At 56.2% G+C, this 15,110-nt stretch overlaps 2 protein-coding genes across 7 annotated transcripts; one reads left to right on the forward strand and one right to left on the reverse strand.

Annotated features, from left to right (window-relative positions):
• Nucleotides 1-32: 32 nt before the first annotated feature.
• On the reverse strand, nt 33-9,058 carry ABI3 (ABI family member 3). 3 transcript variants are annotated; one of them, XM_078065611.1, is made up of 8 exons: nt 8,939-9,058; nt 4,725-4,892; nt 3,507-3,683; nt 2,082-2,167; nt 1,854-1,949; nt 1,512-1,663; nt 844-981; nt 33-516 (listed from the first exon to the last, which is right to left on the reverse strand). In XM_078065611.1, exons 1-8 carry the CDS (start codon nt 9,053-9,055, stop codon nt 353-355), a joined length of 1,098 nt encoding a protein of 365 aa, XP_077921737.1. In that variant the 5' UTR covers nt 9,056-9,058; the 3' UTR covers nt 33-352. The 3 variants fall into 3 exon arrangements, with proteins under 3 accessions (XP_077921737.1, XP_035950969.1, XP_035950977.1); XM_036095076.2 differs by having other exon boundaries at nt 1,512-1,666; XM_036095084.2 differs by lacking the exon at nt 3,507-3,683 and having other exon boundaries at nt 1,512-1,666.
• Nucleotides 9,059-9,208: 150 nt separating this feature from the next.
• GNGT2 (G protein subunit gamma transducin 2) lies at nt 9,209-14,150 on the forward strand. 4 transcript variants are annotated; one of them, XM_078065615.1, is made up of 6 exons: nt 9,209-9,337; nt 9,590-10,014; nt 10,136-10,653; nt 10,990-11,099; nt 11,477-11,965; nt 12,359-14,150. In XM_078065615.1, the coding sequence occupies exons 5-6, from the start codon at nt 11,882-11,884 to the stop codon at nt 12,482-12,484; spliced, it is 210 nt and encodes a 69-aa protein (XP_077921741.1). In that variant the 5' UTR covers nt 9,209-9,337; nt 9,590-10,014; nt 10,136-10,653; nt 10,990-11,099; nt 11,477-11,881; the 3' UTR covers nt 12,485-14,150. The 4 variants fall into 4 exon arrangements, with proteins under 4 accessions (XP_077921741.1, XP_077921738.1, XP_077921739.1 ...); XM_078065612.1 differs by having other exon boundaries at nt 10,136-11,099; nt 11,860-11,965; XM_078065613.1 differs by having other exon boundaries at nt 10,136-11,099; nt 11,866-11,965.
• Nucleotides 14,151-15,110: the final 960 nt, after the last annotated feature.

Genomic DNA, 15,110 nt, shown 5'->3' on the forward strand with positions numbered 1-15,110 from the left:
CGGGCCCCCTAGCCCTGCAGGGCAATCACCAGGAAGTCATCAGAGTTTTATTCGAAGTTGGCACTTGCAGCTGGAGACCCCATCCTTCGTGGAGGAGGGGGTCCTCTGTGGACAAGATCACCAAACGCTTTGACTTCCAGTTCTTTCCTGGCCACAGCAGGCCTTTGGGTACATCCTCTCTCTCCCCAGGATCCCTTCCCACCAAAATGAGGGGAAGGGACAGACCCAGCTCACAGACCAAGAGGTAGGCAGGCCTAGTCCAGCCTTGACCGTGGAGCTGGCTTTGTGCTGGAACTCAAGGACCTCGCTCAGGTCCAGTGCATGGGTCAGGAGCTCAGAGAGCCCCAGGCTGTCAACAGCTGGGCTCCACATAGTTCCCTGGGAAGAATCCAGCGCCCTCCGAGCTGACGCCCTCGCACCAGCCATCTGAGTAGCGGCGTGTGATGCAGATGATGGTGCCCTCGGAGAAGGAGAGCTCGTTGTCCTTCTGGCGGGTGTATGGGTACAATGTCACCACTGCAGGGCGGGAGGAGAGGGTGCCATGAGACGTGACTCCCGCCCTACTATGGGGATGTCAGGGAACATCTAGGGGGACGGCTGCAGGGAATGGGGCTCCGAAGCTCTTGGGACCCCCTCCCCAGCTGGGTTTAATAATACTCAGTGCCAGGCCAGCTGCTGTCTTTCCAGCTTGGATCCCCACTCCTGGATGAACGTTGGTCAGTTCATCAGAAAATAGGGAGGGGTGTGTGTGGGGGGGTGTAACAGGCTCATACCTTTGCGGATTCTAGAGTAGAACCCGGCGGGGGGGGCGGGGAGGGATCCCTAGTCCCAGGAGTCAGGTACCTTTCTCCAGGTACGCAGCAGGGACCCAGCTAGGCTCTTCAGGCCCAAAGTCTGGTGGGGGCAGAGGCGGCAGCCCCAATTCCTCTAGATCCAGGGGCGGAGGAGGGGGCAGGTCCAGGGGTGGAGGCAACTCTGGTGCTGGGAGGGAAAGAAAAAGCCTGCAGATGTGGCCCAGCGGACCCCCTCCAACGGCCCCCAGGAAACTTCGCTGTTCAAAGTCAGGGTTCCTGCATCTACCCATTTTCTGTAATCTTTCTCCAGCCCCAGCCCATCAGGCCTCCACGATGAGGCTTCTAGAACGCAGTAGGTTCCCAGCAAACAAATGTTGAGCAGTGTAGGGCAGTGAGGCTCTGCCACTTAGCTGGGTGACTCTCGGGCAGGTCACTTAATTGAACCTGTCAACCTCAACTTCCATCTGTTAAATCAGAGTGTGAAGATCCTCTCACCGTTGTTAAAAGTTTAGTTGCGAAAATGGATGAGAAGCTTGAACATAGAGCCTGGTATAAGGCAGGCGCTAAGTGGAGTTGTTAGCTCACTTACTCGGGCCCCTTCCTCTCCGCTGCCCCTACCCGGACGAGGCGTTCCCTGAGGCGGGCCGATTGGAGGGCGAGGGTGGGGAGGTGAGAAGAGACCCCGCGGTTGACCCAGGAGAGGGCGGAGCTCCTTACCCGGCAGGGGCAGGGACACTTCCTCCGGCAGAGGGGGCGGCAGGAAGACCTCGGAGGCCGGTGGAGGGGGTGGGGCCGTGGGGCTGGGGAGAGGTGGGGGTGGGGGTGCTGCCTGCCCCTTGGTCGTGGAGACCCCACCGACACCTTCGGCGCTGCTGAAGACCAGAGAAAGCGGGGCTCGGCTAGGTTGGGGGCCACCTTCCCTAACTCAGCATCCCCCCCCGCCCCTCCCCTTCAGTCGTGCGCCCCAGGCCTGTGATGAGCGTCCTCCCGACCCTAGTAGTCACCCTGACGACTGGCAGGAGTTCCCCTCAACCCCCCACTTGGACTCGTGGGGCTCACCCTGCCGAGGCCAGGGAAGAGACCGATGAGGCGGCGGAGAGTTTGCCCTCGGGCACCACGGGGAGCTGCACGGGCTCGGGGATCCGGGGTGGCCTCCTGGGGGGGAGGGTGTCGTCAGTTGGGGGGAAGGAAGGCTTCGGCGAGCAGGGGTCAGGTGCGGGCAGGAGGAAGTTTGGCTTCTCTGCGTGGAGGGTGGGGGAGGAGAGTTGCAGGAGCGCGAGGCCTCACCCCAGGGTGGCGGAGGCCGGTGCGGCAGGCGCCTTGATGCTCTTGCGCGAGAGGGTCCCGGTCCGCGACAGCTGTGTGGTCAGATCCTGCGGGGGGGCAGGGGGCGGGGCTGACGTCTATGGGCCCCCCTCACCCGCCTGGTCCCAGAAAGGAAACGAGGGAGAGGCGGCCGCGAACTGGCAGGGAGAGTGCGGGCACAGCAAGTTCCCACTTCCACTTCCCAGCCCCCTCTCCCACCCCACCCCACAGCCACCCCCTCTTGCTGCCGCCTGGGACCCGGGCCTCTCTGGTCGCCCGGCTGCAGGCCCGACGGAAACCTGGAGCAGACACGGTCTGAAGGCCACTTCCTCCGCACAGCCTAGCATCCGCCCCTCGCGCCCAAAACATCTCAGTGGCCAGCCTGGTGGTCTCTAATTCTGATAGAGCCCGACCCCAACGCGAGGCTGAGGAGGTGGGGGCAGCGGGGAGGGAGGAGAGGACCAACACACTTAGAAGTATCCCACCTGCCGTTTGGACGGGTCTGCAGAACCGGCTTTAGGAAGCTCGGGACAGAGAGGGGCAGAGCATTTAAAATGCACAAATGGCCAGGCCAAGCCCACAGGCAAGGGAGCACCTGCGTTACTGGTGGGGTGTCCCCAAGCGTGGGGGACATGGGGAATGCTGTCCTCTGCTATTGTCCACTAGGCACAAGGCAAGAGGGTCCCGAGCTGAGTCATAAAGAGTAGAAGCTGGGCAATGAGAAGAACTTACTGGTGGGGAGGCCTGGTGCCTGAAGGAGGGAGTGTGGTCTGCATATTATGGGATGGGAAGGGTTTCCAGGGGTCATTGAGACCCAGGGGAACTTTAGTCTAACCTGGAATGTTGGCCTGCGGGAACTGAGGAAATGGGGTTGGGGACGTGTCCTCTCCCACCTCTCCGGAGAGGAGCCGAGAAGGAAATGGCAGTGTCAGGCTCCCCGGTCTTCAGGCCCCCTTTGAGAGGCTGCATCCCCACCAGTTCCCACCCACCAGCAAGCGGCTCTGGGGTGAGCGCTGCGGTGACCTCAAACCTCCAGACAGAGGAAGTTGCCGTTCTCATGTGGCTGGGGAGCCATTCTCATGCACGACCTGACACCTCCCTTCCCCGCTTCCCCTTCACACACACCCAGCCCCCACGGAGGGGGGTGCTCAGATGCACCCTCAGCAGATCATCTGAGGACAGGGTAAAGGCCAGTGGTGGAGGGACCCGTCAGGAAGGACTTTTAAGGAGGAAGGCTTGGAGAGAAAGGGGTCCGCTTAGGGTGATGGCTTCAGGGAGTGAGGAAAGACCAGGGCGGCAGGTTGAGACACGGAGGGATGTGGATGTGGAAGAGAACTGGGGGCCCGAGAAGGGAGCCATGACGAGGAGAGGGTGGGTTATGGGAAAGAGGAGGGGCCCTCTCTCTACCTTGATCCCATGGCCAATGTCATCCAGGCAGCCAAAGTTAAGCGGTCTCCTGTAGTAGGGCGTGAGGGGAGGGAGGCTGTCGGGGGCGATGACTTTCTGGCCAGGGGGCAGCCTCTGGACAGTGGCCAAGGTGCCGATCTCCCTTCGGGCCACCTTCTCCATGTGCATGTTCACCATCTGCCATGACAGGGTTTGAGGTGACAGTGGGGCAATCTCTGTCCTTCCTCTTACGGGAGGAAGAGGATAGAGACTTTGGGGTGGGCGTAGGGGCCAGGGGAAGCCGTGAGGTCCAGAGACAGAGTAAATGCTGTCCCCAGGGTCACACGGCATTTGGGAAAAGAGTTGCCAGGGGAGGATGGAACCACTTTGGAGCAACTTCCTGGTGGAAGAGAATGAGGGTTATTATTAGCTGAGCAGGAACCAGAGGAAAAGAGAAAACACAGCACCCCTGGGGCTGCTGGGAAGAGAGGGGAGTGCTGGGCTGGCTGGGCAGCAGAGGTGGAGAACGCAGAGATGGTGGAGCATCGTGGCTGGAGTGACTGTCTCTCTTGGGGGGACAAAGAAGTGAGTTCACTCCCTCTTGGAATGTTCTGTGGGGAAACTCACAACACTGGGAGGGTGGGAACCCCGGTCTGCTGGGGTGAGAGGAAAAGGCACAGCGCGCAGTGAACATGCGGGTGATGCGCGGGCTGATGGGTCAGTGGCTGTGTGCACGTGGCTGATGGGGCAATTCCTCAGCCAAGGATCCAGGAAGGGAGGAGGAGGGCATGTGTGCTAGATGGGCGGGGGCACGGCGTGGTGGTGGCCGTGCTTCCGGGGCTGAAGATGACCTTGCCAGGCAAACACTCCGGGATGAGGACACTTACTAAGTCACTGCCTGTGTTTAGCTGGAAACAAGATCCACTTGCCTCTTTCCTGTACTAGGCAGCCACCGCGATTGGTAAACCCTGCTTCCTACCATGCAGGATAGAATTCAGATAGAAGTCAGAAAGGAAAAGGACTGCCTTCAAGGAGTTCCTAGTCTGGTAGGGCAGCAAGGCCCAGCATGGAGACATAACCACAGAGATAAGGAGGCTCAATACCCTTGGGAAATGCCAAGCTCCCGTGGTGGAGTCAGGCGTTTGGAGGAAGGCAGGAAAGAACTTATTGCTGGAGAACATGTCCGAGTGGGGCCAAAGAACTGGGAGCCAGTGCAAGAAGCCCTCCCACAGCCCTTACCTGGCCCAGCGTGTTCACACGGGCTTCCACCTGCCGCAGGGAGGCGGCCTGCAGGTCTAGCAGACGCAGAGTGTGTCCGGCCAGACTGCCAACTTGGTAGGCCACACTGGCTAGTGCCTGGGTGGTAAAGGCCATGGTCTCCTCCAGCGCCTTCCTCTTGTCTGTGGCCTGAAATACACACAGCTCTGGTCGGAGGCCAGCCCCTTCCACTGGACCCTTGGCTGGGTGGGTAAGATGGGAGAGGGAGGACGTGGGGGCTGAACTGGGAGAGAGCAGTAACTCTAGATGTTTGACGTGGTTTCTGTGAGAATGAAGTTGTAGTAAGAGGGACTTGGGGATATTAGGAGAGCAAATCTGTTACCCTGAGGAATGGGGGTGCAAGGGGAGGGAAAGATCTCCCTCCTCGAAGACTCAAGCTGAGGATTGACCTGACCACCTCCACAGGACCTTTGGGAATAAAGGGTGAATAGTAGAAAGGAAAGAGGAAGGCAGTACTTTCAAACTTAAAAACGAACCAATCGACGCCAGACCCCCTATCCCAGACCTTCTAATCAGAACTCTGGTAGGATGGGAGAGGAAGGACGTGGGAGTAAGGAGTAAGGTTGATGAACCTGTGCCTTTAAAAGCTCCCCAGGGGACTCTTGTTCTGTTTTTCTCCAGTCTGCAGAGTAGTGTTTAGGAACCAATGATCTAGTCCATTTTATAGATCAGGAAATTGAAGCCCAGAGAAGAGTGACTTCATTCATTCCCTCCAGTAGCTTCCCAATACACTGAGAATAAAATCCAGACTTCCAACCGTGGCCTATATAGGGCCCCACAAGGCTGGCTCTGCTTTTCTCTCCCGGCTCTCCTCTACCACTCCCTCTCACTCCCCTCAAGCACATTGGCCATAAGGTTCCTTTTCCCAGATCAAGCTAAGATTGTTTCTACCTCAGGACCTTTGCACTTGCCATACTTCTTTCTAGAATCCTTCTTATTAAGTCTCAGCTCCTCAGAGACACATTTCATCACCACCTTAAGATTCTCCTAGCTTACTTCTATATTGACTCTCTACCATATTTACCCTGTTCTCTTTTCCTCATAGTGCTTAGCACTATCTATCAGAAATTATTTATCTATTTACTTCATTATCTATTTCCCCCCACATACTAAAATGTAAGCGCTGTGAGGGCAGAGAGCTTGTCTGTTTTACTCTGTATCCTACCCTGGAATAGTGCCCAACATACAGACAATATTTAATACATATGCATTTGTGAGTTAATTAATGAATTTAATGTGAACCCAAACACTTGCTGGGTATCTCCTTACTGCATGCCAGGCGCTGTGCCAGGTGCTAGCCAGAGTCACACCGGCAGTCAGGGATGGAAGGGTGGGCAGGGAATGGCCGGAGACAGAAGAGGGTTTTTGGGGGTTTTTGTTTTTTTTTTCAGTTCCAGATGAGACCATGGGGCTGAAGCAAAACTCCGGTCATTTGGTTCCCCAGGCGGCTTCTTCATCTTGGATGAGGAGCTGCTGCCGGTTCCGATCATGGAGCCACTGCCATTTAGCCTGTAGCCTTCTCTAGAGGGTAGGGGTGAGTCCAGGACAAATCTGGGCCAGGCCCCGTGCATGGACAGACAAGGCTGCACCATGCAGTCTCCTTGCTAAAGGCCCCTGGGTGCTCCCAGAGGTCTGTCAATGGAGAGCACACCTGGAACCTCTCAGAGCAGGGTGCCTCCAATGGAGCCTGAGCCAGGCTAGAGTCAAAGGGCAGGCCTAGAACCTTCTGGGCAGCCCTTCCTTGTCTTTGTTCCACCAGCTAGATGCTCATTTGCATGCAGTTTACATCTCATCAGCCTATGTAACCAAGAGCCTTGAAAAGGCAAAGAAATCAACCCAGGATGTTGAAACCAGAAAGGAGAGCAGGTCTTGTTCTAGCTCAAGATCTTTCTTTAATAGACGAGGAAATGAAGGCCCAGAACAAAGCGGTTACTACTCCTCCTTTGGTCTGCACCCAGATTTCCTAGTTCACCTCGCCGGCACTGTCCCCTGTTTGGCCTGCCATGTGGAACTGTCAGCCCAGACAGGAAAATGTCTGCTTGGGTCCAGCTCCGGGAGGCTGCTGACCTTTGGTTTGGGGCTTGGCCCAAAGTTAGGTCCGGAGGTACAAAGGTATGAGATCCATTGTCATGGCTGACTGCTTATTCATCATGCAAATTACCTTGTCTGTAAACTCAGTGGACTCTGACCGAGAACTCTGCAGTCTGACCCCAGCCTGCCCTCCCCCAATTCCCCATGGGTTTCCTGACACCTGGTTGGGGTGCTGGGAGGGGCTGGGGGAGGGACAGAGGGCATGGGAACCAGGCCTTGTTTAAGGGCAGTTCTGAGAAGTCATCCAAATCCTTTGCAGGCATTTGCTCCCCAGACCGAGATCCTCAGAGAGGCCGGGAAAGGTAACTAAGGTCAATTAGTTAGTGTTCTGCATGAAGGAAGCAGGAACCCAGGGACTCTGACCTGGGTGTTTTTGCAAGGGCTGCCTCGCCTTGCTAGAATTGACTTTCATTATCTCTATGTGCCTTTCATCCTTCCGGCGGAAGATGATGATGATGATGATGATGACAGTCATGGTAATAGTTTCCATGCATCCTGCCCCTCCTAAGGGACAGGCACTAGGCTAAGTGCTTTAACACATTCTCACATTTAACCCATGGGACCTCCGTGAGGAAAGGTGTAAGAATCAGAGGGTCACCTTGCCATGGGTGCTGTAGTTGCTAGGTGGCAGAGTTGGAAACTGGACTCAGGTCTTTGGGACCCCAAATCCTATGTGCACACTGTGCATCCGACAAACGAGAACCATCTGGAAGAGCCTGAAGGTGTGCAGAGGTTACTGAAGGAACGTGCAGAACCGCTTCTCTCCTTGTCCATAAGAGGAGCCTGCCTTCCAGCACCCTGAGACCGGGCTGGTTTACAAGCCACGGTCCATCTCATCTACAAGTGGGTCACTCAACATCTACACAAACGGCAGTTATTCAACTAGAGGTTTGGGGGTGGGCTGGGAGTCAGAGTTCTGGGTTCGAATCCAGGTTCTGCCACCAGCTTAGAGACCTGGGAAAGTGACCTGATCTTTCTGAACCTCGGCCTCCCGGCTGTGGAGTGGGAGTGGTTTTCTCCTCTCAGGACTGGGAGGAGGACTAAAAGAGGCCAAGTGAGGATAACATGCCTGCTCAAAGGAAGGGTGCAGAGCGTTCTCCCTGGTATCACCACTGACTCTCTTGAATCTGCCATTTTCCCATAAGCACTTGCTACTTCCATTATTTTTTTCAACGTTCCTACTGAGCCAGGAGCTTCCCAGGCCTGCCAGTGCAAAGAAACTGTCTTTAAGTCCTAGGGCCCGGCAGGGGAGGGGAAATGTGGAGAGGAGAGAGCCTGGCTTCAGAAGTCAGGAGGCTGATGCTCAACTCTGCCAAGTCCAAGCTGTATGACCTTGGACAAGTCACCTTGCCTCCCTGCGCTGCTGGTTCTTCATCTATGAAAGAGGAATAATAATACTTGTCTCACGAGGTTATGAGGATTAATGGAAAAAACAGAGGTGCTCAATCATTGCCAAGTTTCCCTCGATCCTCTTCCCGTGATCCGAGAATCCATGTTCATGGTCCTGGAACAACTACACGGTTTAGGAGACTGCTCTAAAATGCCGCGGTTGTCATCTTGTGCTGGTGGACTGCTCCCAGCCATCATGCTGTCCATGCCCCTGCCTCTGCGCCAGACCCAGCTTAGCCTGATGTCTCTCCACTCTCGCTCAAATATCAGGGAAAGGATTCTCCCCCTGGTGCCTCTCAAGTTCACGACACTGTTCGGGAGGTTCTCAAGTCTCACCCAGAGTCAGCGTGCACGTAATGATGCCGGCATTTGTGTGAGGACAAGCCTGGGCCCCTGCAACTGCACGGGACCCAGGAAGGAGACGAATGTCGGGTGAGGCTTGCTGACAGGACGGAACAGTGTGGCCTGCCCGGGTGTCTCTGGGGCTCCGGGAGAGGGAAGGGGCACGGTGGGGCTGGGTAGCATGGGGCCAGGGCTGAAGTTTGGGGGGGACTGGAATGGAGCTGAGGCCTGGGGTGGAGGCTTTCCCAGGTGGGCCCAGGACGAGCACCTGTCAGGATGGCTCTCACGGTCCTGCCTTGAAGGCGGGCTGCGGGGGGGGCCAGGGTGTCGGGGCGGGTGCCCATGCTGCCTACCTGCACGTAGTTGTCCACGCAGTAGTCCGCGACCCGCAACAGGGAGCTGTGGTTGCCCCGCAGAGCCTCCCGGCCCGTGGGGATCTCGAACTCCTGCAGCTGCTGAAGCTCCGACATGGCCCCCCGCCTCTGGCTGGCTCCCCAGGGAGCCCGCTGGTTTTGTGCCTCACCCTGCTCTTGATTGGTCGCTCTGTCTTCCCCCCTCACCGCTTTTGGTTTCCTCTCAGTGAGAGACCCAAACCTGCTTGCAAAGGGCAGGCAGGCTCATTCCGGGACAAGAGGAAGTCAGTCTCCGCTCCCTGGGCCCGCGCCTCTCTGCCCCCTGCCCAGAGGAAGGGGGAAGCCAGGGGCCCCTGTGGGGGCCCAGTGCCCCAATCCCTCCCAGCAGAGGAAGCCAAGGTCGGGGCGCTGTGATTGCTCCCTGGGCCTGGAGAGGAAACTGTTTGGGGGGGTGGGGAATGGGGTGGGAGACTGAGGAGGAAGGGGGCTGGCCTGCTCTGGGTGGGCGGTGGAGGCGGATTTTCCACTCATGGAAGGGGAGGAAAGGGCAGAGGGTGGGGGCTTCCTTGGGAAGCTCAGGGATGAGTCACCAAGGGCCCGGGGAGTGGAGGGTGGGTAGGATATGGAGACCAGTCGTGCCGGGGGCTGTAGGGTGGCGCAGCAACCATGGAAACCAGCCAAGGCAGCAGCCAGAGGAATCAGCTCAGACAGCAGGAAGACACATCCAGAGGTCCCCTGAGAAGTGTGAGCAAGCCTCGGAAGGGCTGTGTGTGAAGAAGCCCTGGTGCACATGCTCTGTGCCTGGTGGAGGTAAGCCCAGCTGTAGCGCCAGGGATTCGGATTAGACAACAGGAAGGAATTGGCTTTGAGAAGCACCAGGTTCAAGTTCCAGGTTAACTGGTCGGTCTTAGGAAGCAGCGGTGGACAGAGCACCGAGCTGGCCTCTAGAGGTCTGTGCTCTCCATCCTGCATTTACAGCACAGTTGGACTAGAAACCTCCAGGCTCCTGTCCTGATCCTAAATTCTTCGCGCTCCCAGCTGTGAGTGGGACTCGGACCCTGGAGCGGGGGAGTCAGGTGGGCTCCAGGCCTCCTCCCAGCCCCTTCCAGAGCCCCTCCTGTCAACCTAGAGACAGGACAAAAACAGGATCCCTAACTGACCGTATTGATCTCTTTTGTTTTTTTTTTTTTTTTAAAGATTTTTTATTTATTTATTTGAGAGAGAATGAGAGACAGAGAGCACGAGAGGGAAGAGGGTCAGAGGGAGAAGCAGACCCCCTGCTGAGCAGGGAGCCCGATGTGGGACTCGATCCCGGGACTCCAGGATCACGACCTGAGCTGAAGGCAGTCGCTTAACCAACTGAGCCACCCAGGCGCCCGACCGTATTGATCTCTTAAGCATCTGCTTCTTGGGAGGGTCCCCTTGCCATGGGACAGGTGTCAGCCTGAGCAGGAGCTCAGTGTCTATTAAACAGCATAGCCCTTGGGTGGTCCTGGAAGGAGACCGAGAGAAATATCAGGATGTGGGCCCTGTGTTCAGCGATTGGTGAGGGAGACCCCCACTCAAAGCCCAGAGAAGACGTGGAGGCCAAGAAGCATGGACACGGGCACTGGAGGAGACGATGGCCCCAAGTGTTGACAAGAACGGCATCCTAAGTAAGGAGTCCATTTTTATTGAATGAGTGAAGGAAGACTGAGCTAGGAGAAGCTTGTAAGGTATAATCACGGGGCTCCAATGGGAGACACAAAGGCTTCTTGGGTGAGGGACGTTAGGAGCTGGTCTAGGACTTGCTTCACTGAGAAGAATAGTCTCAGAGCAGGCTCAGAGGTAGCGGACGGGAGGGCTTGGGAGACAAGGCACGGGGAGGGGAGTGTGTCGGGCTGAGGGTGAGAACTGGCTACAAGCCAGACGGGTCTCGAAAGGAGCAAGGCGGACGTAGGGGGCAGGGTGTCCGCTCCAGTGGCAGTGAGGGCTTGGAGGCTCAAGCCAGTGAATGGGCTTAGGACCTTGAGCCCATGATCAGCTTAGGCATCAGAGATTTTGGCTTTCAGACCATCTGCTTTATCCGAAGACTTTCAGAAGCTGAGGAGCCGGGAAGCTCAAACACCATCTTGTCTGAGTCGAAGACCAGTGACTTGAAGGGCACGCTCTTTCTTGGCAGGTGAGAGGGGCTGAGGTTGCACTGGGCTGGGATTTAGTCTTAGAATTATTAAAGTTGGGCCCCCGGCAGGCCTTCCTGATAACCCTGTCCTGATGATGATGATATCAGTAACTATAACAATAATAATAATAGTCATGATGTGCCATACAGAGGGTTAAAATATTTTATATGCATTATTTTCTTAGGATTCACAAAAATCATACAAGGTAGGTACTGTTATTATACCCATTTTGCAGACAGGGACACTAAGACTCAAGGAGGTTGGGTGACTTGCCTAAGCCTCACAGCTTGGAAGTGGCAGAACCAGGATCAGAACTGGAGTCTGGCAGGCTCCAGAGCCTTTCTCTTAACCACTAGGGTACACTCTCCCCTGACAGGATCTGCTGTTTCCCGAAAACGTCTACCTGTGCCATTATGTGAAACAATAACCTGGCTTCCCGAATTCTATTCACTGAAAGAGACTCCTTTTCTCTCCCTTCTCCATGCTCTGATTCCTGTTCCGTCCATAGACAGATCGTACTCCAAGGGCAGAGCCTGTTCCTCTCCCATCAGACTCGGGGCTGTGCCTCCCCCATCAGACTGGGGGTACCCTCTCCTCCAGAGCCTGGACTCGTGATGGGGTGGGGTGGGAATTAATCTGTGGTGTGAAGTGAGGGGATGGGCAGGGAAGAGGGTGGAAGTTGAGGTGTGGAAAGTGCAGGAGGGAGCTTCTGTGGGGAGCCCAGGGGATTTGCAATCCCAGCCGCGGAACCCTTGCCAGGAGCAGGTCTCTCTGGAGCAGGATGGCCCAGGAGCTCAGCGAGAAGGAGCTATTGAAGATGGAGGTGGAACAGTTGAAGAAGGAAGTCAAGACCCCACGAACCCTGGTGAGGCCCCTCTTCCCTTCCCTGACTCTGCTCGCCATGGTGTCCTGGTCCTCACAGAGCCTGGCCCCCAGGGGAAGCGACAGGCGGCGGGCTGCTGAGGCCTCCGCAGAACAGCAGAAGGGGCAGGAGTGGGAGGTGCCTCTAGGCCAAGCGAGGCTGCAGAGGGAGGCTGGGGCTTAGCCTCACAGAGGGGCCAGGGGCGAACCCCGCAGCCTGGAGGCCGCAGCGGGCCTGGCCCAGCGCCCCTCGGAGGTAAGCACCCACCCCCCACCCCCGCCTGCCCCTTTCTCTTTCTCCTCCCCAGCCCCCTGTCCAGGCCCTGTTTTCCTGCACCGAGCAGATCATGGATGCCCACAGACAAACGAGGGCTGCAACCACCCTTTGTTTTCTCAGATTTCCAAGACAGGAAAGGAAATCAAGGATTATGTGGAGGCTGAAGCAGGAAACGACCTTCTCCTCAAAGGCATCCCTGAGGACAAGAATCCCTTCAAGGAGAAGGGCGGGTGTGCGATAAGCTGAGGGCCCTGGGGCCCCGCCCCCCCGCCCATCTGTCCCTCCTCAGCCCCGCTCTTCACCGGGAACCCAGTGTCCAGGGACTCCCAGGGACCCGGGGACTCTCCACCCTCTCTCGGCCACAGCAGGAGCAGACACCTGGCCCGTGCACTGGGGAGCTATGCCCCACTCCCACCTTCCGTTCTCCTCTCCTCCACCCGCTGGGTCACTTGGAGGCCCTCGAGGACAGCTTCTTGGGCTCAGCGGCGGGCACCTGCTGTGGTGGGGTCCCCAGAGCTGGCCACGCCCCGAGACCCCGGACAGCACCCTTAGGGACGTCTACCCCTCCCTGGAGCCGTCCCGTCTCTCCCTCCACTCTCTTCCTAGGAGCCAGCATTCCTACTCAGAGTAGTTCGGGTTGAGGGCCAGAGTTGGGGGGGGCCCTTCTTCCCCATCTCATGTCTGACCCTGTGGGCCTCCTCCTAGTCACTCCAGAGGGCCTGACGACAAAAAGAGTTTGTAAAGTCATGATGTCATGATTCATGTAATGTTCCGGAGTGTCTGTTCCGTGCTGGGTCCTGGGGAGAGAAGAGTAGCCGCGCGAACGTGGCGGGAACTGAGTTTGCAATGAAGTCAGTAAGCGCTACTCTGCGAAAGGACCAGCAGCGGTGTGGGGCACCCTGCAGACAGACACACGCTCAGGGCCACGGGCAAGGTCCGCGTGAACTGTTGCAGGCCAGTGGGCCGTGCGGGGGGACGCGGCAGACAGAGGCCCAAGAGGGAGATGCGTGAAGCCTTGAAGGACCTCCCGTGAGCCCAGTTAAGAACTGTGTTCCCCACCCGCAGGGACAGGCAGGACGCAGCCAAGCGACAGGATTTGATTAGCAGGAGGGAGGCTGGTTCCTGCTAAGGAGGATGCGGATTCCTGGGCCTTGTTAGCAAGGAGATTATAGTCTTATGGAACCACAGAAGTGATGAGGGCGCAGAAGGCAAGTGGAGGACAGAGCACAAGGGGACACCCTGCAGCCCTGCCCCCCCCCCCCCCCCGTGGGATCTGTGTGACATTCCTCAGGCACTCCCCGCTGCCCTAAAGCTAAGGGAAGGAAAAACAAATGGTTAACTCACAGAGATCCCAGTCCTGCAAGACAGGAGTCTCCCTCATTTTACAAAGGTCTTAGTGATTTACCAAGAAAAAAAAAAAAAACATTCTTATCAATAACCTAACTTCCAGAAGGAAACTCCCAACTGTCTTACTGTTAATGCTTTACTAGAGGGAAAAACAATGACAATGGCAAGGCCTCCATTATCTTGTAGGTCCTCTTTAGCATACAAAAATTCTTTTTGAAAACCTCGCTTTTGGGACACCTGGGTGGCTCAGATGGTTAAGCGTCTGCCTTCGGCTCAGGTCACGATCCCAGGGTCCTGGGATCGAGTTCCCGCATCGGGCTCCCTGCTAGGCAGGGAGCCTGCTTCTCCCTCTGCCGCTGCCTCTCTCTATCTCTCTCTCTGACTCTCATGAATAAATAAATAAATAAATAAATGAAGAAAAAAAAAAAAAAGAAAACCTCGCTTTTTCCTTACCCCCAACTCCCAAGCATATAATCAAGTCACCCCTCACAACCCCGATGCAGCAGCTCTTTCTGCCTACGGGTCCTGTCCCCGTGCTTTATTAAAACCACCATTTTGCACCAAAGACGTCTCAAGAATTCTTTCTTGGCTGCCGGCTCCGGACCTCACCCCACCAAACCTCACCTACATTCAAAAACTACATCAGAAGGACTCACATGATACAATGCATTCAGTGCAAAGTCTGTGTGTGTGGTGGGGGGAGTCAGGGGGACCCATTGGAGGGCAGCCTAATCCAGCCAAATGGGTGAGTTGCGTCCTGGGAGGGAAAATCCGTAAGAGCCTCTAGAAGGAGGTGATATCCGGAGCTGAATCCTAAACACTGAAGTTGTAAATGGGCAGATGCATGGCAAATCTGGCTGAAGTGGCCGTATAAACAGAGGCATAGGTATGAGAAGGGAAAAATGTAGGAACCAGGGTTTGAATACAAACACCAACCGGGTTGGAGTGGGACTGTCCAAGGAGAGGCCTAGATCTTTGGAATTCACTGCTAGAGAGGTGGGCTTGGAGATGAGCAGAAGGGTCTTCGCGTCACCCACCTTCATCTGGGGTGTGAGTTGGCAATGTTTGCATTTAGAAGGAAACTGGCTTTTGGCAAGATTGAAAGGAGAAAGAATGGAGGCGGAGAGACAGTTAAGGAGATGGTCCTTAGATTGGGGGAGTTGCCGTCTTAAGTCTAGAGTGGGAGGTGGGGTGAGGAGTTCTTTGGGAAATGAAGTTTTCCGATCTTGACATCTCGCGGAGTGATGGGTGACAGAGAGGGAGTTTTCAGGGATGATGACCTTCTGGCTTGGGAGATGACTAGAGAGACGGCAAAGTAGGTGAAAATAAACCTAAAATAATACAGTGATCCCGCTAGAGCTGCAAACTCAGCCCCGCTCAGCAGGCCCCACCTCGAGGGCATGCCCTGGGCCTACTGGGGAGGTCATGGGCCCCTGGTCAGAATCTAGGATCTCCGGGGAAGTGTCCACTGCTTTCCCAACTCCTTCCTGAAAATTCCATCCTGACCCCCAACTTACCATTCTGC

Source organism: Halichoerus grypus, chromosome 2 (genome assembly GCF_964656455.1).
Source record: "Halichoerus grypus chromosome 2, mHalGry1.hap1.1, whole genome shotgun sequence".
Classification (NCBI taxonomy): Eukaryota; Metazoa; Chordata; class Mammalia; order Carnivora; family Phocidae; genus Halichoerus; species Halichoerus grypus.